General features: G+C 48.8%; 1 protein-coding gene across 3 annotated transcripts in view; it reads left to right on the forward strand.

Annotated features, from left to right (window-relative positions):
• Prickle2 (prickle planar cell polarity protein 2) overlaps window positions 1–23,745 on the forward strand; it is a 329,916-nt gene that overhangs the window by 281,207 nt on the left and 24,964 nt on the right. For all 3 annotated transcript variants that reach the window (XM_027954550.2, XM_071609203.1, XM_071609200.1), the window contains 3 exons: window positions 521–724; window positions 4,987–5,173; window positions 12,311–13,201. In XM_027954550.2, coding sequence (XP_027810351.1) covers window positions 521–724; window positions 4,987–5,173; window positions 12,311–13,201 — 1,282 coding nt within the window. The remainder of the gene's footprint in view (window positions 1–520; window positions 725–4,986; window positions 5,174–12,310; window positions 13,202–23,745) is intronic.

Genomic DNA, 23,745 nt, shown 5'->3' on the forward strand with positions numbered 1-23,745 from the left:
CGATCAAGACTATGTAAAAGGATGTCAGAAGAGAGTAGAAGCAAACTTGAATGATACCTTGAAAAGGTAGTTAAAGCGGTAGGCTCTGGTAGGCCCGCCCACTCCCTGTTCCATCCAATGGTGCAAGCCCCAGCCCTCGGCCACGCCCCTCGCCTGCCCTCCTTCCTCCCCAGCCTGCTCGTGCTGGTGTTGAGCAGGTGACCCTCTGAGTGCAGCTTGGAATTTCTAGAAGATATGCACGGCCCCTTGCCTGGTGTTATGCTGAGGTTTTTTTCTTCCCGTCCCCCCTTCCTAATGACAATAAAGAGACCTCCTTCTCCAGGTCTCTTTATTGTCATCTCATGGAGACCCTAGGCAAGGGCAGGAGAAGGACCCGCAAGACCTGCCCCGCCAAGGAACGTAAAGGAAGGAACACAGTGGGGCTGGTCACCAGCTGGTGGTGGTGGCCTTTTGTCATTTGTGCACAGCACTAGGAGATGGGGCTGGTGTCTGGGTGCTGATGTGTCTCTTTGGCTCACAGTGCGGAGGCCAGATTAATGGCGGGGACATCGCCGTGTTCGCCTCGCGCGCCGGCCACGGGGTTTGCTGGCACCCGCCATGCTTCATCTGCACCGTCTGCAACGAGCTCCTGGTGGATCTGATCTACTTCTACCAAGACGGGAAGATCTACTGCGGCCGGCACCATGCCGAGTGCCTGAAGCCACGCTGTGCAGCCTGCGATGAGGTCAGAGCCCGCACCTGTTCCCTGTCACCCCCTGGGCTGCGTCACAGCCACAGCCTCCTCCTTCTGTAGCTTCCTGTACAGCAGAGAACTATAGGCAAACCTTAACCCTTTCAAGAACCTTCGCTGGGTGTGGTGACAGCCCACTGTAATCCCAGTGATTCAGGAAGTAGAGGCAGGAGGGTGGCAAGTTCCAGGCCAGCCTGGGCAGCTTGGCGACATCCTGTCTCAAAACTTAAGAAAGAAAGGAAAAGGTCTGGGGATATAACTCAGTGGTATAGACTCAGGGTTCAATCTCCAGGAACCACACCCCCAATCCCTGCAAAAATGAGGTCGCTACATGGCTGGGTTTATGGCCCAATTTACTGAGTGTGGCCAGGGAAATTCCCAAGGGGATACGGTTGGCACTAGATCAGCTCAGAACTTAAAAAAAAAAAAAAAAAAAGCATTGTGAAGCTTTAGATTTCAGCCTAAATCCTAGGGAATGATATGAGGTGCCACTTGCCCAAGATTTGACGGGACAGGTTGATTAGAGAAAAGAAGAGACTGGGTAGTGCTATTTGATTTACCCATTGTTTAAACAAGTTCTCAGTGAAAATTCAGGGGGCAGATGGCTATTCTGCCAGGGCACCTAACTCTAGGCGGTGTCCAAATGTGTTACACAAGTAAGAAGTCAGAATAGAACGTAAGGCCCCTACCTGGCCCATCCCTCCCCTGAGCCAGAAGTAAGCTCATGTTTGATATGTGGGCTGCAGGAGAGAAGACCTGATTAAGAATGAAAGACTGGGAGCAGAGAGAGGAACGGTCCAAACCTGACCACTTTTATGAGAATCCTGTGGGGTAAGGCCTTAGACCCAGGCTTCCTTCTGCATAGAGGTGTTTTGGGGTCCACCTGACCTTATAAGCAAGCAATCTGGGAGAGAACACTGCCCTTTTCCAGCTGGAACCCACAATCACATGGGTGTTTCTCTTATAAAATGGCCTAAAAGGGATTCTCAATGTCAGGAGGGCACCTGTAATCCCAGCAATTCAGGAGGCTGAGGCAGGAGGACCACAAGTTGAAGGCCAGCCCCAGCAACTTAGTGAGGGCCTAAGCAACTTAGCGAGACCCTGTCTCAAAATAAAAAAAAATAAAATAAATAGGGCTGGAGATGTGGCTCAGTGGTTTAGCACCCCTGGGTTCAATCACCATGGTACCAAAAAATAATTATAATAATTTGGGTTCTAATGCCAATAGCAATGCACCAGAGAGACTCTGTGAGCATACACTGGGGAACTGAACTCAGATCCAGCTCTGCGATTCTATGTCATCTCTTTACCATCCTGCCTCAGTTTCCACATCTGGAAATCCATGCCCTTAAGGCAACTTTGGGTTCACTAATGCCAAAGAGAATGCAATGATGGAAGGAATTGTACTTTGAAATTTGTGTTTATTGAGATATAATGTGCATAGCTCAAGTTACCCTTTGAAAATAGACAACTCAGTGGTTTTTAGTGTATTCAAAGAGTTGTGAGATCATCACTCCTGTTTTATGCCAGATCATTTTCATCAACCAAAAAGACTGTCTCTATTAGCAATCATTCTTCTCTTTCCAGGCCCTGACAGCCACTGCTTAAATTCTCTGTCTCTCCGGATTTATATATTCTAGACATTTCTTATTAATGAAATAAAAGCATCTGGATTCTTTCACTTAGCAGGATGTTTTCAAAGTTAATCCATGTCAGAGTGTATACGAGTATTTCATTCCTTTTCATGGCTGAGTTATATGTATTTTGCTTAACCTTTAAGCAATTGATGAACATTGAAATTGTTTCTGTTTTTAGCTATTATGAACGAAGTTGCTTGTGAATAGATTCTAGGTATATTTTACCCTCTTGCATGTGTATCTATCTAGGAGTGGCATTGCTGGGTCATATGGTAATCCTAAGTTTGACTTTTTGAGAAAATGCAAAGCTATTTTCAAAAACAGTTACACCATTTTGCATTCCTGCTCTCAATGAATGAGGATTCTGTCTCTTCATATTCTCATTAATGTCTGCTTTTGTCTCATCCATGTCTTTTGGTATAGTCCTCCAGTATCTGTGAAGTGATATCCCATGGAGGTTTTGATTCATGTTTTCACAACTACTAGTAATGTCGAGTTACTAGTAATGCTTATCATCTATTTGTATATTCTCTTTTGGAGAAATGTCTGTGTAAATCCTTTGCCATTTTTTTCCAATATGTTATTTTTCTTTACTGAGTTCTAATAATATGGGTACTAGTCCTTTATGCAATATATAATTTTGAAATATGTTCTCCAATTTTATGGTGTTATTTTCATTTTCTTTTTTCCTACAATTTTTATTGGTACATTATGTTGTACATACTGGTGGGATTTATGATTATATATTTGTACATGCACACAATATAATAATATATTTTGGTTAGTATTACTCCCCAGCATATCCCCCCTCCTCCCCTGCCTCTCACCCCTGGGTCTCTTTCCTTTGATTTTTAGGAGATCCATCCTCACCTTTCATTTCCTTTTTCCGCTTTAGCTCCCACATATGAGAGAAAACATACAGCCCTTAGCCTTCTGAGTTTGACTTATTTTGCTTAACATGATGATCTCTAGTTCCACCCATTTTCCTGCAAATTGCCCTAATTTCATTCTTCTTTAAGGCTGAGTAATATTCCACTGTGTATATACACCACATTTTCTTTATCCATTCTTCCATTGGTAGACACCTAGCCTAGGTCCATAGTTTGGCTATTGTGAATGGTGCTGCTGTAAACACGGGTATGCATGTGTCATTGTAGTAAGATGACTTTAATTCTTCAAGATAAATACTTAGAAGTGGTATAGCTGGGTCGTATGGTGGTTCCATGCCTAGTCTTTTGTGAAACTGCCATGCTGATTTCCATAGCGATCATACCAATTTACAGTCCCACCAATAGTGTAAAAGTGTTCCTTTTTCCACATCCTTTCTAGCATTTATTATTATTTGTTGTACTTTTCCTTTTCTTGATGATGTCCTTTGGAGCATAAAAGTTTTGCATTTTGATGGGGTCCACTTTATCTGCTTTTTTCTTTTTTTATTTATATGTTTAGTGTCATATCTAAAAAATCATTGCCTTGCCCAAGGGCAAAAACATTTACACCTGTGTTTTCTTCTACGTGTTTTATCAGTTCTTGCTCTTATGGTTAGGTCTTTGATCCCTTGTCAGTTTTTGCTCTTAGGGTTAGGTCTTTGATCCCTTGCACGTGTGGTTTGAGGTAAGGATTTGAATCGATTCTTTCCTAGTGGTCCCAGCCCCATTTATGGAAGAGACCATTCTTTCCCCGTGGAATGCTCTTGGCACCCTTTTTGACAATCTGTGGGCCATTGACTGATTATTCCTGGACTCTCTTCTATTTAGTCCCACGTCCATCCTAAGGTCGGTATCATGCTGGCTTGGTGACTGTAGCTTGGTGTTAAGTTTTCATAAGAGTGCTTTGAAATGTAGCATAGTTGTCCATCAGTACACAAAACACAACTGCTTTAGCAGGCTGGGTAGGTGTCGTAAATGAAGCTACTGCCCCATCTTAAGGCACTAGGGAGTAGTGAGGACTGTGACAAACTGGACAACATGCCTCTCCTCTGAAAGCAGCACTCTCGCTGCCTAGTTCCACCTTTTACCACCGTGCAGGAATGGATAGTGAGCCTCGGTCAGTATTAGGTTTCAGAGGACAAACCAGGATTCCAGGTGTTTGCATGATATTTTCCATTCCTAAACATACTGTGTAGCAGCTAAATGAAACATACGTATGTCCAGTGTGCCCAAGAGCTGTTTTTCATTCTTCTTTATATTCTTCAGGGTAAAACATTCTCTCTCTTATTTAAATGTGGCTAAGTTAATCACTGGTCAGGCCAGGCACCATATTTAACTGTGCTTCAGGCAAACCCAAATGTAGGAACTGATACAGACACAGAACACACACACATAGACTGGTTTTGTTTAATGATTTATGGGTGAGACCTGCTTCCTTGCCCTTCCAGTTTAGGGCCCCTGTAACTTTCCTGCTTAGAAGTGTGCTTGGGAGGCCGAGGTGGGAGGATCATAAGTTCAAAGCCAGCCTCAGCAACTTAGTGAGACCCTGTCTCTAAATAAAATACATAAAAGGGGTCAGGGATGTGGCTCAGTGGTTAAGCACCTCTGGGTTCAATCCCTCATACAAGAAACCAAGTGTGCTCTTATGGCCGGGTCTCAAACGCTGACCATTTGGCTTCCCCATCTCCAGATCATCTTTGCAGATGAATGCACGGAAGCAGAGGGGCGGCACTGGCACATGAAACACTTTTGCTGCTTCGAGTGCGAGACGGTGCTGGGCGGCCAGCGCTACATCATGAAGGAGGGGAGGCCCTACTGTTGCCACTGCTTCGAGTCCTTGTATGCGGAATATTGTGACACCTGTGCCCAACATATAGGTAAGGCGGTGCTTGGCACTCACTTCTGGGTGGGACCTCCTCTGTGTCTGTCATATTCAGAATCCCTTAGGTTGCTGATAATAGAAGCCCAGCGTGCACTAGCTTAAGTGGAAAAGGAAATTTCTTGGTTCATGTTACTAAAAAAGCCAAGGAGTAGTCAGGCATGGTGGTGCACACCTGGAATCCCAGTGGCTGGGGAGGCTGAGGCAGGAGGATCAAGAGTTCAGAGCCAGCCTCAGCAACTTAGTGAGGCCCAAAGCAACTCAGTGACAACCTGTCTCTAAATTAATACAAAAAAAGAGCTGGGGATATGGCTCAGTGGGTTCAATCCCTAGCATTGAAAAAAAAAAAGGAATAGTTTAGCTTCAGGTAAGGATAGATCAAGGGTTCAAACAATGTCTTTTTTTTTTTTCCTCTATGTCTCAAGTGCTTGATCTCTGTTGGGATCACTTGAGAATAAGCCATTTTCACATCATAGGGACTGTGTATCTTCGAGTTTTAAGTCAGTTCCTCCAGATATTCTTTTCTATGCCAGGTGCAGGGGTATGCACCTGTAATTCCAGTGAGTCAGGAATCTGAGGCAGGAGGATCTTAAGTTTGAGGCCGGCCTGGGCATCTTAGACCCTGTGTAGGTGTAGCTCAGTGGTAGAGCCCTTATGGATTCAGCCCCTAGTACCGAAAAAAAAAAAAATCATAAGATCTGACATCTATAAAAAGGAAAGAAGGTTCTGGAGATGTAGCTCAGTCGTAGAACACTTATCCAAGCGCTGGATTCAATAATAATAATAATAATAAGCATCGTTAGGTCCTGACTTGGCCATAGGTCCACCTCTGAGGTGGGTCCATGTGCTTCAAGCCTCAGTACCAGAGGAAAGGGAGAAGCCTCAGGAGGAAAGATAAACAGATGTCTTCCTTATCCTCCTCGGGAATCAGCAGAGGGAGGAACCAACGTGGATTGAGAATTCAAAGCCAGTCTCAGCAATTTAGTGAGGTAGGGAAGGAGAGTCGAGGAAGCCAATGGCTCTTGGCAAGTATGTCTTCTTTCAAAAGTCAGCAGTGAGAACTCACATGGCTCATCAACTGTAAACCCCCAACCTGCAGTCAGGTCCACCGACATGGTGGGAAGCATTTTCCCTTTGCAAAATAACCGATTTGTTCAGCCCTGTTCCAGTTCAGGCTGCATGTGGCTGCTTCTTTCAGTTTGCCTTTTCTGGAAACTTGGGAAGGAGCTACCCTTTGGAGGAGCAAAAAACAAATTGGCCATGGATGACTGTGGGTGAGGCCACAGCCTGATCTTCCTGAGGCTTATGCAGCAGCCCCGGTCTGTTCAGGAGCTGCGGGGAACTTACCTACAGAGAGATGGGGAGATGATGTATTTGTGAGCCCATTTTGACCCTCTTAACAGGCTTTATTAGGACTGAAAAAGAAGTGGTTTGTGTCCTGGTTCATCATAATAATGCAGTCATATGAAAATTTAGCTAGTGTTTGGGGAGATTCCTGTGCAGACAGAAGCACCCACTTTGTGCACAGGGTGGCTGCTGCATGCTCAGTGGGCATGCGTGGGTGGCCAGCCCTTTCCCACAGACCCTGCCCTGGTCCCCTGAGGCCTGCCCTGCTGCAGGGTATCAACCCGGGGATCGGCACTGCTGGGAGACCGTCATCTGGCTGCTTTGCCTTTGGGGGACTTGGGTGATGCAAGTGCCCTGTGTCCTAAACCCCTCAGTCTCCCCTCATAGCCTGACAGCTCATCATATACCCAGGAACTCTCCAGTCTCAAAGGAGAGGGGCTGAGCGACAGAGAACCAATCCACAGCAGCAGCACCTCCCATTAGGATCTCCATCTCCCCTCCCTTTCCATGGAGGCTCCAAGCCTGAAGCTGCCACTTAGGATTTCCACCCTGTAGCTCCGGGTCATGATCAGGGGAGAGAAGATGGCTTTGCCACTTGGTCATGTCTGCCTCTTCGTCTATCAGCAGTTCAGGGCTTTTGCTGGTCTTTTCTTTTTTCCCTTCCTCTCAAATCCATAAAAGCATCCATATTTGACCAGAAAAAGGGGACCGCTGTGGCCTGCGGTGCGCTTGCTGCTGTCGCTAAATGGCTCTCCCTGGTGTTCCTTTTCAAATGCACTTTCCTGCAAAGCCTCCTTGTGCTGTGTATCATGCATACCTCGGTCTCCAGTGCTGTACCTCTGACCATACTTGTACAAATATTCCATATTTATCCAGCCGCTCCGAGCAGACCCTGCTTCAGGCAGCCGTTGCCAGGGCAACAGTACTCCTGCCTGCGCACAGCAGAGTAAACAGTCCTATAAACAGACCGGGGTTGCGGCAGCCTAGACACGTCCGCCCTCTGAGAAGTGTTTGAAGGGCTTAGAGAGGGAATAAAAAAAGGAGCGCCCAGACGAACGCAGAGCCCTTTTCCAGCTGTCTGGAGTTCAGGGGCTGTGCAGAGGGCCCGCTGACGGTGCTGCGGTTTACCAGTTTCCGTGCGCTGCCTCCCAGGCTGCTTCTGACAGCTGGTCCACCAGAGCCCATCCTTCTCCCAGGCCCCTGCTGCTGCATCTCAGAGATGCCCCTGCTGATTTCTAAGAGAACAGTCGGTGGAGCCCAGGAGACCTGCCCTGCGCTTCCCCGCACCTCTGGCAGGGCGTGGGTGGGGCCACACCCCCAAGGGTGTCCCCGACTGAGGAGCTGCTCACAGCCAAGGGCTCAGGGCAGTGGGGGTTGTCAGCATGAGCCCTTGGGACCCTTGGCTCAGCGAGGGGAAGGGAAAAGGAGGAGAGGGAAGGCGACCACGTGACCTCAGGGTTTGTTCTTGCGCTTCAGGAGGCAGTGGCCCTTGGCGAAGAGGGAGCCAGGCTTTCACTCCTAATAAAAAGAAAAGAACAGTTAGAATAAGGTGACATCTAGGTGAAATAAGCCAGTCCCCCAAAGCCAAAAGCCGCATGTTTTCTCTGATAAGCGGATGCTGATCCACAGTGGGGCTGGGGGATGGGAAGAATGAAGGAGCTGTGGTTTGTGTAGAGGGAAGGAGGGGTGGGGTGTGGGGAAGGACGGTAAGAGACAGGCCTTGTTACCCTGTGGACGCGTAGGGCTACACTGCTGGAGGGACTGCACCACGCACAGCCAGAGCAATGACAAGTCTGGCTCCGTGTGTGTACTATGTCAAAATGCGCTCTACTGTGAACTTAATTAATTAATTAAAAAGAACAGGTAACAGGTCCAGGTCTGTGGACGTGGTTCAAATCCTCAGCACCCATCCTCCAAAGTAAGAACTGCAATCATCCCCGTTGTACCGCTGAGGAGACCCAGGCACAGAGACTGAAGCCACTTGCCTAGGGTCATACAGCTGGAAAGAATGAGAGCTCAAATCTGAACCCAAGCAGATGGGCTGGGCAGCTTGAGAAGCCACTGGAATGGGGTGGAACTGGGGATTTGAACCCGCCTTTGTGAGGAAGTGTGGGTGGAGCCACAGAGCTAAGGACTTGTGGGTGGAGCTTCGGCTCTGAGGAAGTGTGGGCGGGGCCTCGGCCCTGAGGAAGTGTGGGCGGAGCCGCAGCACTGAGGAAGTGTGGGCGGAGCCTCAGCCCTGAGGAAGTGTGGGCGGAGCCTCAGCCCTGAGGAAGTGTGGGCGGAGCCTCAGCCCTGAGGAAGTGGGGGCGGAGTCTTGGCCCTGAGGAAGTGTGGGCGGAGCCGCAGAGCTGAGGAAGTGTGGGTGGAGCCACAGAACTGAGGAAGTGTGGGTGGAGTCACAGAATAGAAGAAGTGTGGGCGGAGCCGCAGAGCTGAGGACGTGTGGGTGGAGCCTCAGAGCCAACTCCTCAGCTCATTTCCCCTGGGAACCTGGTGCTTATGGGGATGGATTTGGTTTCACAGTGGGCCTGTCACTTGGGGTGGCCCGGAGGGAAGAGGCTGCTTTGCAGGCACCACTTCTCCTGCCTGTTTCCCCCCAGTTTCTTGTCACTGCCTCTCTAGGCAAGTCTCTAGAAGTCATCCCTTCAAAGGCCAGGCTCAGGAGGTGTGGCCACTGGAGATGGACCCCGTGGACTCTGCCTTCCTGGGGAGGCTTGTCATTGTGCACTGACATAATCCAACATCTCCAGCTGCCATTCTGCCAGTTCATCAGCTGCTGCAAAAAAAGAAGTAAATGAAAACACTGTACTATGTAACTCCAAAGCCCACTGGCCTAGTGCAGGTCATGTGCCTGATCCCAGCCTGCCCCTGGGGCTTGGAGATAGGGACAGACAGGTTGTTACTGGCCAGGGTTGGGTCCTACAGTGGCTTTAGCCCCACCCCAAGATCATGGCATGAGAATGGCAGGGAGATTAAGTTGCACACCAGAAGAGGCAGGAGAGCTGGTGAGAGGAAGGACCTTCGGGGCTGAGAGAAGCTCTCCAGTGCTCAGAATGTATAAACCAGGCCGACTCCCACCCGCAGGGCAGCTCCTTCTCCCTTTCCTGGTGTTCTTAAGGGACGGGTGTGCATGCCCATGGAGGATCATGTCTTTCACAAACTGGGCCCAACGTTTTCCTTACCTGGAGCAGCATGTTTCTTACCAAGAATTAAAGTCCACAGTTTTTTTCTATTCCACTGTTCATTAGTCAGCATTTTGTCACTGACCAAAATAGCCGACAAGCAAAACATAAAGGAAGAAAGATTTATTTGGGCTCACAGTTTCAGAGGTTCAGTTCATGGTTGGCTACATCTATTGCAGTGGGCCCAAGTGTGGCAGAACATCATGGTGGAAGGGCGTGGTGAAGGAAAGCAGTTCAGGACATGGCCAGAGAGGGGTAGTATGGAGCCAAGGGAACAAGATACAATCCCCCAAACAGGCCCCCAGTGACCCATTTCCTCCAGTCACACCCACCTACCCAAGTTACTGCCCAATACAGTTGTCCTTTCAAATTAACCCAGCAAGTGGATTAATCCACTGATTAGTGGATTCACAGCTAATTCATGGCTGACCTAATCATTTCACCTCTGAACATTCCTGCATTGCCTAACATAAGCTTTGGGGGGGACATTACATATCCAAACCATGACACACTGCCTCGGTCTCTTTGGTGTGCTGAAATAGTGTAAGATAGGACATGGTTCAAATCCTCAGCACCCATCCTCCAAAGTAATACAACAGACGTGTATTTCTCAGGTTTCTGGAGATGGGAAAGTCTGAGGTCAATGCACTGGCAAATTTGGTGTCTGGTAGGGGCCCATTTCTGCTTCTTAGATGATGCCTTCTTGCTGTGTCCTCACAGAGCAGGAGAGACAAGCAGATCCCTTTGGGCCTCTTTTATAAGGGCGCTAATCCCATTCATGAGGGCAGAACTCTCCTGACCTAATTCCCTCTCAAAAGTCCTCCTAATCTAGTCCCCTGGGGGGGTTAGGGTTTCAACGTAGGAATTTGGAGGGGAGATGTACATTTAGACCATAGCTACTCCTGTGGCTTACTCATTGGGATGACTTACACTGGTTATGGGGTTCAGTTCATCCATTCGTTTAATATGGGAGGAACCCTATCATGCACCAGGCCATGTTCTGAGTCCTGGAGATACCACAGGAAACTTAATGACCCTGTCTCCATAAAGCATCACTTTTAGGGACAAAGAGAAATAATAAACCAATGCGGACCTACAATAATGCATCTGGCAGTATTAATGCTATGAGGAAAAAGACATCAGGGAAGGGTGGAGAGTGAGGAGAGCTGCTATTGTGGCGGGCACATAGACCTCTCCAAGGAGTTGGCATTTGAACTGACACCTAAGTTGAGTGAAGGGAACAGGATTCCTATCATGGTTAGGAGTAAGACTTCTGGGTACAGCTCATCTCTGATTCCATTATATTACTTTAGGCATCTGTGCCTTTGTTTTCCTCATCTGAAAAATGGGATAAGTAACACAAATCTGCTCAGCACAGCAGTGCATGCCTGTAATACTCAGAAACTCAGGAGGCCAATGCAGGAGGATCACAAGTTAGAGACCAGCTTCTGCAGCTTAGTGAGACCCTCAACAACTTAGACTCTAACTCAAAATAGAAATAAAAAAGACTGGGGGTGTAGTTTAGAGGTAGAGCATGCCTGGGTTCAATCCCTAGTACCAAAATGATGATGATGATATTGATGATGATGATGATGATGATGATAATAATAATAAATAATACTATAAACCTACATCAAACAATTACCAAACAGTTAATGATTAAATGAGTTTGCACACACACACACACACACACACACACACATTCGTACAAAATGCCTAAAGCAAAATGCCTAAATCATTGCTTTTTCATATTAGTATTTTTACAGGTTGAGGACCCCTTCTCTGAAATTCTTGATCCCAGAAGTGTTTCAGAGTTTAGATTTTTCAGAGTTTGGAATGTTCATATATATAATGAGATTCTTTGGGGGATGGGACCCAATTCTAACCACAGAATTCACTTGGGTTTCCTATACACCTTACACACGTAGCCTGAAGATAACTTTATATATTATTTTTAATTATTTGTGCACAAAGCCAAGTTTCATTATATGGAGTTTTCTGCCCATGGTGGTGCCAAGTTGACACTCAGGAAGTCTCAGGCTTTGGCTTTAGAGCGTTTGGATTTTGGATTTGGGGATTAGAGATGTGCAACCTGTATTACTGTTTGTTTGGGGAAAATGTATCCCAGGAAGAATGCATGGATGGGCTTTTTTTTTTTTTCTTTTTGGTACAGGGAATTGGATTCAGGAACACTTAATCTAGAGTCTCTGTGTTGGGAGCAAACAAGTTAGGAGAAGCTAGTAGGATAAACTCTAAGAGAATATGGGGACTGGTCATTGATTTCCACCCCCCTCCCCTAGTACCAGTGATTGAACTCAGGGGCACTCAACCACTGAGCCACAACCCCAGCCCTATTTTGTATTTATTTAGAGACAGGGTCTCACTGAGTTGCTTAGCACCTCACTTTTGCTGAGGCTGGCTTTGAACTTGCTATCCTCTTGCCTCAGCCTCCCGAGCTGCTGGGATGACAGGTCTGTGCCATCGTGCCGGCTGTTTTTTGCTACATTATTCTTCTGCATCCTGAGGCAGCCCAGGGACGTTTATCCTGTGGTGATGCGATGCTCAAAGCCGCTCAGCCTCCTCCCTGTCTCTTACTTCTGCAGGGATCGACCAAGGTCAGATGACCTACGACGGGCAGCACTGGCACGCCACCGAGACCTGTTTCTGCTGTGCTCACTGCAAGAAGTCCCTCCTGGGGCGGCCATTCCTCCCGAAGCAGGGCCAGATCTTCTGCTCCAGGGCCTGCAGCGCCGGGGAGGACCCCAACGGCTCCGACTCGTCGGATTCCGCCTTCCAGAACGCCCGAGCGAAGGAGTCCCGGCGCAGCGCCAAGATCGGCAAGAATAAGGGCAAGACGGAGGAGGCCATGCTGAACCAGCACAGCCAGCTGCAGGTGAGCTCCAACCGGCTGTCGGCCGACGTGGACCCCCTGTCGCTGCAGATGGACCTGCTCAGCCTGTCCAGCCAGACGCCCAGCCTCAACCGGGACCCCATTTGGAGGAGCCGAGATGAGCCCTACCATTACGGGAACAAGATGGAGCAGAACCAGGCCCAGAGCCCCTTGCAGCTGCTGAGCCAGTGCAACATCAGGACTTCCTACAGTCCGGGGGGACAGGCGGCCGGCGCCCAGCCCGACATGTGGCCCAAGCACTTCAACAACCCCAAGAGGAGCTCGTCCATGGCCATGAAGGGACACGGCGGCAGCTTCATCAAGGACTGCCGGGAGGACTATTACCCAGGGAGGCTCAGGTCCCAGGAGAGCTACAGTGACATGTCCAGTCAAAGCTTCAGTGAGCCCCGAGGCAGCATCCAAGTCCCCAAGTACGAGGAGGAGGAAGAGGAGGAGGAGGAGGAGGAGGGCGGCGGCGGCCTGTCGGCGCAGCAGTGTCGGCCCCGCCATCCCATCAGCTCCCTGAAGTACACGGAGGACATGACGCCCACCGAGCAGACCCCCCGCGGCTCCATGGAGTCCCTAGCCCTGTCCAACGCCACAGGTAGGTTCCCGGCCTCGAAACAGCGGGGGAGCGCTGGGGGCTGAGCGCTGGGTGGCTGGGCGCTGGTCCTCGGGATCTCAGGGTCTTTCCCGCCACCTGCCTGCTGCCCCAAGGATCATCAGCCCGGGTTCCAGGTGGCTTCTGTCCTTACTGAGGTTCCCTGTAGGTGGCCTGATGATGGAGGGACTCTAGGAACAGGACAGGACCAGACGAGGAGCCGAGTGAGTGTGGACACCTCCTCTGCAGGGTGAATGGGACCAGAGAGTCATTTCAGGCGCTGACATCTCGGGCCACCCTGCCCGTTGGTCCTTGGCTTTGGGCTGCTGGGGAGTGGCTGGGAGACGAGGCCATGGGCGTGGCTTAGGTGAGGCCATGGGTGTGGCCTGGGTGAGGCTGTGGGCGAGGTTTAGGTGAGGCCGTGGGCGTGGCCTGGGTGAGACCGTGGGCGTGGTTTAGGCAAGGCCATGGGCGTGGCCTGGGCGAGGCACCTCCCACTGGCCAAAGACAAATTTCAGGAGAAGGGGCTGCTGGAAGCCAATGGCAGTGTATGCAATACCTAGTGTCCCAGCCTGGGGGTGCTTGGGACCTCAAGGCTCGCAGCACAGAGGCTGAGGCTGTCGTGAGTCCCACTGCAGATAAAGACGCAGCAGTGTTCAGAGAGAGACGAGGAAAGGCTGGGGGGCGGGAATGGCCCAAGTGGAGAGAGGGAGAGGCCCTCCTGCATGCTGCCCACAGCACGGTCGTCCAGCAGGCTTGCGGATTAGATGTTGGGTGAGATGGGAGCGATCGCTGTACAGTAGGCTCAGCTCGCCACTGCTGCCATAGTCAAGTTCACGGTCAAGGGCTCATCCTCTCCAGCAGGCAGTAGACCACCAGTCACAGGTGGGGAGGGCGGTGTATCTGCCATGGGCAGGGCCATGCACTGGTCCACAGTGGATGGAAAATAAAACCAACCGGTCCCTCATCACGAAAGTTTGACAGGAACTGTTCTAAGATGCACTAAGTCTGTCTGTCCCTTTAAGGGTGGGGAACCAGGGCCACACATGGACTTCTTACACTAGGGACCCCATAGGCAAAGGTGTCGGCCTGTGATTGCGATAGTTTGTGTGTCAACCGCATCTGAAGGGGATAGTGACTGCTTAGCTCCACCTGCTGCCGGTTTCCAAGTGCAGGAATCTTTTTTATTTAGCGAACATGTACATCACTCTTACTACATGCCTAATATTACTCTAGGCACACTAGAAATATTAGTTCCTTTTATTAAATTGTTACTACATTATAAGGGGAGTGTGTTACAATTCTCATTTTGAAGTTGAAGAAACTGAAAAACAGAGAGGTCAAGGGGTTTGCCCAGTCACCCAGCTTTTCAGTACTGGAGCGGATAAGGCTGCACATAAGACTCGAGAGCCCAGCTCTTAGCCACCTCAGGCCACTAACCTAACATGAGCCACATCTTCTCAGATCTTCCAGTTTTTCTAAGCATGGTTAAAAACATGGATTTTTTAAAAATGTGTAACCTACTTAAACCTTCTGCTAGACAGAACCTATTTCTGAGTCATAGGATGTCTATACAGTGTGTTTACCTTTTATCTCCCCTCAGATGCTTTCACATCTGTGTTCCCATCTGTCCCCAAGGATAAAAAGCAGATATCCGCCAGGTGCGGTGGCACACACTTGTAATCCCAGCAGCTCAGGAGGCTGAGGCAGGAGGATCTCGAGTTCAAAGCCAGCCTCAGCAACTTAGCGAGGCCCTAAGCAACTCAGTGAGACCCTGTCTCCAAATAAAATAGAAAAAGGGCTAGGGAGGGGCTCAGTGGTTGAGTGCCCCTGGGTTCAATCCCCAGCACCAAAACACACACACACACACACACACACACACACACACAGAGTAAATCTCTTTACCCTTGTGTTTCAGATTAAAAAAAAAAGAGGCCCTGGTGGCAGGTCTCCCTGACATCGTAGAGGCCAGCCATCAATGCAGAGTGATAACTGCCTGGCTTCCAGCCCGCCTGTGTTATTCTCGAAAGATTTATGTGCTATAATTATTTAAGAGGCCAGCAGATAAATATGTCCTTCAGCTCTGAAGCAGAGTGTCTGAGTTTCTCGGAGCTCAACCACCTGCGTTAGAACCATCAGGCTTCTGGGTGAAAACGTGGCCTCCCTGGCCTCCCAGAGAGCCCCTGCAGCAGGACTCAGAGGTGGGCTCCGGAATCTGCATTCAAACCAGCTCCCTGCTGGTGCCAATGTGCACCCTCCTCTGAGGACCGCTGTGCCTAGGTCTGTCTGGTATTGCCTCACATTGGGCTTCGTGAGGAAGGAAACCAGGAGAGTTCAAGGTTGGGAAATCTTGGAAAACCCAAGTGAGAAAGAATGTCCAGGCTGTCCTTCTGAGCTCTTGAGATCACGAACTACTTATCCTCATGATTTTCTGTGGATGCTTGGGCAAAGTAACTAAAGCCCCTCTTCACCTCAGATTTTTGGGACAACCCTGAATCATGTCTGAAAAAAACTTGAGGATACAAGTCAGGCGTGGTGGTGCACATCTGTAATCCCAGCTACTTGGGAGGCCAAGGCAGGAGGATCACAAGTTGGAGGACAGCCTCAACAACTTAATGAGACCCTGGGTCAAAATAAAAGGGACTGAGGGTGTAGGAGGGTGTAGCTCCCTGCGTTCAATCCCCAGTGCCACAAAAAAAAAAAAAAAAAAAGAAGAAAAGAAAGAAAAAATATTCTTAACTTCAAGGTAGGGATCCACTAGCAACATGAGGCTACTGAAATTAAAATTAAGTGAAATGAACGTTTTAGGCCATCAATTATACTAGCAACATTTCAGGTGTTCAATAGCAAAGGGCTGAAATTCGAATTTCACTTAATTGTCATTAGTTTAATGAGCCCCCGGGGGTTAATGGCAGCCCTTTTGGACCTCACACATGACATAATTGAGCTGATGGGTGGGCACAATATTAATCCCATCTTCAGTCTCTGGGGACATTCTCAAGTGAGTCCTGGAGCCACTCCCTAGGTTCATTCTACCTTTGTCAATAGGGAATAGTGTGGCCTTAAACAGGTCGCCCAAGTTCTCTAGGACTCCTGTTTCCTCGTGCCTGCAATTTGGTGACTAATGACGCTTCCTTTGAAGGGACTTGGTGGGAATTAAATCATAAATGCATTCAATTTTATTGCTCCAGTCTTTGACATACCTGACTTTCTGTACTGGCTACCTGATTCTCTCCATTGTTAATTCCTTCTCTTTCCAAAGATGTTGCTCATGATTTTAGCTACAGAATTCTCCCAGTGTCCAGAGCTGTGCAGTTTTTCATTTTGAATTTAAAATAGTCCTGCAGGGCTGGGGCTGGAGCTCAGTGGTAAAGGGCTCACCTAGCATGTGTGAGGCACTGGGTTCGATCCTCAGCACCATGTAAAAATATATAAATAAAATAAAGGTATTGTGTCCATCTACAACATATATATTCCTAAAGGCTCCTCTTTCTCCTAAACAAGCTCTACAAGAACATGAGAAGCAGAGAATTGAAGAAATATCTTTAAAAAAATTGGGAGGGGGGGCTAGGATATAGCACAGTTGGTAGAGTGCTTGCCTTGCACACATAAGGCCCTGGGTTCTAATCCCCAACACCACAAAAATGTGAGTAACCGTATGTGCCCCAGAAGCTTAGGCCAAACTCCTCCGTCCTTCCTCTGACTGAGGCTTCAGGATAATGGACGTTTTTTCTTTTTTTTCCTTCCATAGACAGTGACTGTTACTCAGCCTGTTGTGTTTAATCTGGCATGAAGCGTGACCTTTCTGTGGGCAGCCTTTTTCCTTAGAACATATCTGGAGAAGCAGATAACTCCAGTGGCTGGCCAGACTCCCATCTGGGCCTTGGCCCCTCTCTGTTTGTTTAGAACTGGGAGCATACAGTCCTTTCTTCTTCCAAAACACAGCCATCCCTTATGCTCGCCCAGCGTGAAGGCAGGCTCAGCCCCCATTCACCCCACCTCCACCTCCGCCTGGGGGCTTTGCAAAAGCTCTTTAACCCTGCTGTTCCCTGAAGGAGCGTCTCAAGCAGCTCAGAACCTGGATGATCCTGGTCTTAAAAATAAAGTAACCCATTGCAGTGGCGCTTGCCTATAATCCTAGCCGCTTGGGAGGCTGAGGCAGGAGGATCTTAAGTTCAAAGCCAGCCTTAGCAAAAGCAAGGCGCTAAGCAACTCAGTGAGACCCTGTCTCTAAATAAAATGCAAAATAGAGCTGAGGATGTGGCTCTGTGGTGGAGTGCCCCTGAGTTCAACCCCTGGTACCCCTTGCCGCAAAAAAAGAGTTGGGTCTGGGGACAGAGGCCACAGCCCTGGACAGCTGCAGACTGTGAGCTGGTCCCTGGTGAAGGACTCTGGGGGAGGATTATGAGACTGTTCCTTTCTGCAAGGGGTGACAGGACCAGCAAAGTCTGGGGCACATGGGAAGGAAGTCTGGCTGTGGATGGGGTAAGAGAAGAGGAGCGGTGACTTCCACTCATGCTCTCATTCAGCAAATCTGACGTGAGCGCCTGCCAGGTGATTCCAGCAGTTGGAGACCATGACCCACAGACACTGGAATCTGGACTTTGCAGTTTAACAGCTGTGTGACTTTGGGCAGCTGACATCTCTTCTGGTGCCTCGGTGTCCTCATCTTTGGAATGGAGTGACAGCAGTGCCCAGCCCTGTGGGGACGCTGTGGGAAATAAATGAGTTCATTCCCATAAAGAATTGAGAACAGGGTTCCCCAATAGTAGCTGTCATCTGGATCAGTTGGCATGACAGCCCAGGCCGGGTGTGGAGGGGGCAGTGCTGAGGAAAAGTGGACCTGGGTCTTTCCTTCTTCTCCCTCCTAGCCTACGGGAGTTGACAGTCACCAACCAGTTGTGTGATCTAAAATTGCATCTGGGATACGCATGGGGCTAGAAAGGGAGGCAAAGGGGATATTGGCTAAGTCAGGTAAGCCAGAGAGGGCATCCTGAAAAAGCGGTACTTAGAGATAAAGGAGGGGACATTCTAGGCTGCAAGAGCAGCTTGTGCAAAGGTCCTGTGGTGGGACTGTATGGGAAGTATGAGGAGCTGGGAGAAGATCCATGGCTGGATGGTGCAGAGGGTCAAAAGACTTCTGGGAAGGAAGAGAGTTCCAATCCGTTTAAGGGCCCGAGGGCTTAGGCCTTCTTACTAAGGGCCAAGGAGACTTCTTAAAATGTCAGGGCAAGAAGGGAGGGAGGTACACCTCTCTGCAGGTGCTAATGCAGAGAGGGCCAGGAAGCAGGACGGTGCAGCCCAGGTAGGAGGTGAAGGTCACATCTTCCAGGTGTGAGCAGGGTGCAGGATGCCAGCAGCTGAGAGGAGAAGTTGCCGGGGTTCCCTCCTGGTGTGGGGAGGTCCCAGGAGTCAGAGGAAAGGCAAGTCGGAAAATACTAGAAACGTCAAGCCTTGCTGCCCTATGACCTCTGACCCTGGCCAGCTTCAGCTGAAGGCCTGTGCGTCGTTGGCGTGGGTGTGAGTTGACACAGCAGGGACAGAGATCGACCCCCCACCCCCATCAGCATTACTGAGGTACAACCCCAACGGCATCACCCCTGCGCCTCAGAAGGGAAGCCAAGTTGAGCAGCACCCAGGGGGACGGGTGGCTGGGGTGGGTGGGTGGTTTTTCCAGCACCCTTGGCAAAGTGGAGGAGAATTTCAAAACGGCCACGTGAGGATCTGAAGCAACGATTGGAACAGCTCACTCTACCAAGAATGTCTGAAATGCTTTTTAATCCTCATAATGCAAAACAGCTCCGCATTTAGTTTGGGGGAGGAAAATTCCTCTGTTCTGCAGAGCTGGGGTGGCCATCCCCTTACCCATGTGCTTTATCTGAATAGTTGGGTAAAGCCTCATAACCAGCGGCGCCCATCACTTGAGTGACAGCACCTCAGACATGTTCATGAGTTTCAGGGTCCAGATCTTTCCGTCCATTGCCTTTGCTGGGGAAGATGTGGGGCTCAGCCTGGAATTGCAGGCTTGAAAGCCCTTGAAATTCACCCATCAGTCAGCTCCAGGTCCAGCCTAGGATGTGCTTGGGAAAGGGTTAGAGACTGTCTTTATCCCTTGATACCACACAACTCTTCTGTTTACGAGGATCAAAATTCCAGCTCCAGGCCGGCCGTGGTGGTGCACATCTGTCATCCCAGCAGTTCGGGAGGCTGAGGCAGGAGGATCGTGAGTTCAAAGCCAGCCTCAGCAAAAGTGAGGCCCTAAGCAACTCAGCAAGACCCTGTCTCTAAATAAATACAAAATAGGGCTGGGGCTGGGGCTCAGTGGTCGAGTGCCCCTGAGTTCAATCCCCAGTACCCCCCTCCACCCCCAAAGAAAAGCTGTGAATTCCACTCCTGGCCACAGAACAGAGCCTGGATAGAAACCCACAGAGTGAAAGCCATGGGCCAAGCAGCCTCTCACTGGGCTCTCTGGGTGGATTTCCTGGGTGGGGGAGGGAAGCAGAGGACATTCCCACAGTAGGTGCCAGAGGAGGGCAGCAGGGGACAGAGGGACAGAGCCCTGCCCCGGAGTGGCCCATTCCTGCCACATGCCTTGGTCTGATGGACATTTTCTGGGTCCATAGAAATTTTTCCAGTGTCCTGATTTTTGCTGGCTCTTGGGGAGGTATATTTTTAACCTTCCTGGACAGGGGCAGTCACCTGTGACCAGAGTCGTCCGCGCTGCTGACAGGGCAGAAGAGGTGACTGATTTTATTCATCTTATAACGAAAAGGCAACACTAGAAAATTGATTCCACAGTGGCTGCAGGGCCGGGGTTCAGGGTGGGGGGTCGGGGTGTGGGGATGCAGACTGTGGGGCTGACGGGGGGAGCCAGGCGGCAACTGCGCTTCGGAATGGTGCAAAAATCGCGCCTGAAGGGAATTTTTCAAGAATATGCATACAATTCTTTTGGAGCATTTGCATCTGGGAAGCTCACAAAGGGAAGTGAAAGAAATTGCTCTTTTCCACTTGAAAATGGCTTTGAAATTCGGGTTTTTATGATTTATTTTTAATATATGAACAGTAGGAAAAGTAGAAGAGAAAAATTAAGACATAGTTTGGTGTTAATATTTTGGTGCATTTTTTAGGCTTTCATAACTGGTGCCTTCTTTTTTTCCTACCTGGGTTGTAAACGTATTAAATATAAGCTGGGCGCAGTGGAGCACACCTGTGATCCCAGTGGCTCTGGAGGCTGAGGCAGGAGGAATTGAGCTGCTATGAACATTGACCTGACTACATCAATATAGTATGCTGATTTTAAGTCCTTTAGGTATAGACTAAGGAGGGGAATAGCTGAGTGATTCCATTCCAAGTTTTCTAAGGAATCTCCACACTGCTTTCCATATTGGCTACACCAATTTGCAGTCCCACCAGCAATGTATGAGTGTGTCTTTCTCCCCACATCCTCGCCAACACTTATTATCTGTTGTGTTCTTGATAACTGCCATTCTGACTGGAGTGAGATGATATCTTAGAGTAGCTTTGATTTGCATTTCTCTAATTTCTAGAGAAGTTGAACATTTTTTCATATATTTGTTGATCGATTGTATATCTTCTTCTCAAATGTCCGTTCAGTTCCTTAGCCCAATTATTGATTGGGCTATTTATTTTTGGGGTGTTAAGTTTTTTGAGTTCTTTATATATCCTGGAGATTAGTGCTATCTCTGATGTGCATGTAGTAAAGATGTTCTCCCATTCTGTAGGCTCTCTCTTCAAATTATTGATTGTTTCCTTTGCTAAGAAGAAGTGTTTTAGTTTGAATCCATCCCATTTATTAATTCTTGATTTTATTTCTTGCACCGTAGGAGTCTGGCTAAGGAAGTCAGGACCTAATCCTGACATGATGAAGATATGGGCCTACTTTTTCTTCTATTATGTGTAGGGTCTCTGGTCTAATTCCTAGGTCCCTGATCCACTTTGAGTTGAGCTTTGAGAGATAGCGGTTTAATTTCATTTTGTTGCATATGGATTTCCAGTTTTCCCAGCACCATTTGTTGAAGAGGCCTCTTTTCGCCACTGTATGTTTTTGGAACCTTTATCTAGTATGAGATGACTGTCTCTGTTGTCTTCTATTTTGTACCAAGGAATCAGCCTTTTCAACAAATGCCCCTTTTGAGACCACTGAGCCACAGAAACCAGATTCCTTGTGTCCTGTAGGGCAGTCAACACCACTGAGCAGCTTACCCATGCTTAGAACTTGTCTAGCCAGGAAGGTGGAGCACGCCTGTAATCCCAGCAGCTCCCGGGCTGAGGCAGGAGGATTGCAAATTCAAAGCCAGTCTCAGGAACTTAGTGAGGTCCTAAGCAACTCAGTGAGACCCTGTCTCTAAATAAAATATTAAAAGGGCTGGGGATGTGGCTCGGGAGTTGAGTGTCCCTGGTTTCAATCCCTAGTAACCAAAAAAAAAAAAAAAAAAAAAACCCCAAAAACAGAGTTTGCATCTATGTGCTCCTACCCCTTTACATCCTCTCTTAGCCCTGGGCCCAGCCTCCTGTTGAGACTAAAGAAAAATTAGATTAGGCTTCATCTCAAAAGTTCTGGAGCTGTCCTGGGCTCAGCTAGCCCTCAGCATAGCACACAGCATCTCAGTTAGTGAAGAGCACCTTCTCTGATGCATGCGGTGGTATCTTCCTTAAGGATGCAGCAAGGATTAGATATATAAGATGACAACAGTGGCCAAGATCATGCCTTTGATGACTGCATGAGAGACAGGGGACAACAGGATGCTCATAGTGCTCAGTGCGAAATCAAACTGCACATTTCGTATTTCAGATTTCAGCTCAATAGGAAAATCAAAAGACAGTGAGAGCAAAGCCTCAGAAATGTGAGGTTGGTGGGTTGGTGGGTTGCTTGTTTCACCCACAAGGAATTTTCACCCTGAACCTGCTACCAGCCTCACCCTTGGGATCCCGGCGGCTGTGTGCGCATGTGCGAGTGCGTATGTGCGCATGTGCATATGTGCTGCGTCTGCGCATAGGTGCACATATGCCCAGGCGTATTCCTGTGTTTCTAACTCGTTCAGCCAGGCGTCCCTTACAGCCTACCCTCCCCAGCTCAAGACCACACCCGGACACATTTTTGGGAGACTGCTGGCACAAATCGGGCCGAGCCAACATATAGGACACCGTTCAGAAGACCAAGTCTGTGTCTTCCACTACAACGTCATTAAGAAAAATCCTAGTGTTTTTCTTTTACTAAAGAAACGTGCAACAGCTTAAAGTGTCACACGGAATCCCCACCCGCTTGGCCGAAGCTAACATGGTTCCGCCATCTTTCCTTGTTTCCAGAAGATAGCCCTTCTCGACTCCTCCCTGCCAAGGGTTCCTTGATCCAGTTTGCAGATTATCCAGCTCTGGTCTTCTCTCTCTTTTTTCCCCCCTGTGTATGAGGAATGGAGACAAAAACTTGTCCATTTTGCTTCTTGCCCAGTGGAACAGGGACTGTGCCTTTCCATTTTCTGGGTCTTTCTTTGGGACAAATCTTTGCTTCTCAGCTGTGCTGAGTCTAAGGGATCCTTACTTTTTGGAGTCAGTTGTCCAGCCCCATCCAAGATGCCTGCCTGTCTGTTATTGGTCCCAAGACACCTGTGGGGATTTGCTTCTGGATTTTGACATTGTGCTCTTTGCTGAGAAAGTCCCTGGCACTAACTCTGTACTGCCTAGCGGTGAGTGGGCATTACCTTGCCAAGATCTCTTGTCCTGGCAGGAGCAGACTCCTCCACGGTGCCTTTTAAAATCAGAAGAGCCAATTTGAAGACAGAAAAGTCCAGTTCTGACTTTACTTGTGTCTTTTCCTTGGGCACAGAATGAGCTCATAGCTGCAAGTGAAAGAAGAGAACAGACTAGAATAATTCATCCTTTTTATTTATTTCTTTATATTTGAGTATGAGTTCCAGGTACAAAGTCAAGGGAGGGGGGAATCTCCTCCACACGCTTCACAAGCTCTGATCAGTGGGAGCCGGGCAATCTGGATCAGAGGGGGTAGGGATGGTGAGAGGGGATGGGTTTTGCCACTCAGATGATATTGGGAAGTTGGGAGACATATTTGGGTGTCAAAACTATGAATGCAGCTGGGCATGGTAACTCACACCTGTAATCCCAGCAGCTCAACAGGAAGATCACGAGTTCAAATCCAGACTCAGCAACTTAGGGAGACCCTAAGCAACTCAGGGAGATTCTGTCAATAAAATATATATTAAAAAGGGGGGCTGGGGATGTGGCTCAGTGGTTAAGTACCCCTGGGTTCAATCCCTTGTACCCAAAAACATGTGGGTGCAGGTGCTACTGGCTTCTCATAGGAGAAGTTAGACTTAAACATCTTATAATGCACAGATCAGCAGTCCTCCTTCCCACTCAACAAAGAATTATGTAGGCTTATATTGCCAGCAGTGCCCACACAGGAAGCCCATCCTAGACTCAGAGAATTCCCCTTGGAAACCATTAGTCCCCATCTAAGTCACTCTGGACCAAATCAGAGGAGAATGTGATATGATGGGAAGGGGTCTCCC

Source organism: Marmota flaviventris, chromosome 1, assembly GCF_047511675.1.
Source record: "Marmota flaviventris isolate mMarFla1 chromosome 1, mMarFla1.hap1, whole genome shotgun sequence".
In the NCBI taxonomy this organism is placed as follows: Eukaryota; Metazoa; Chordata; class Mammalia; order Rodentia; family Sciuridae; genus Marmota; species Marmota flaviventris.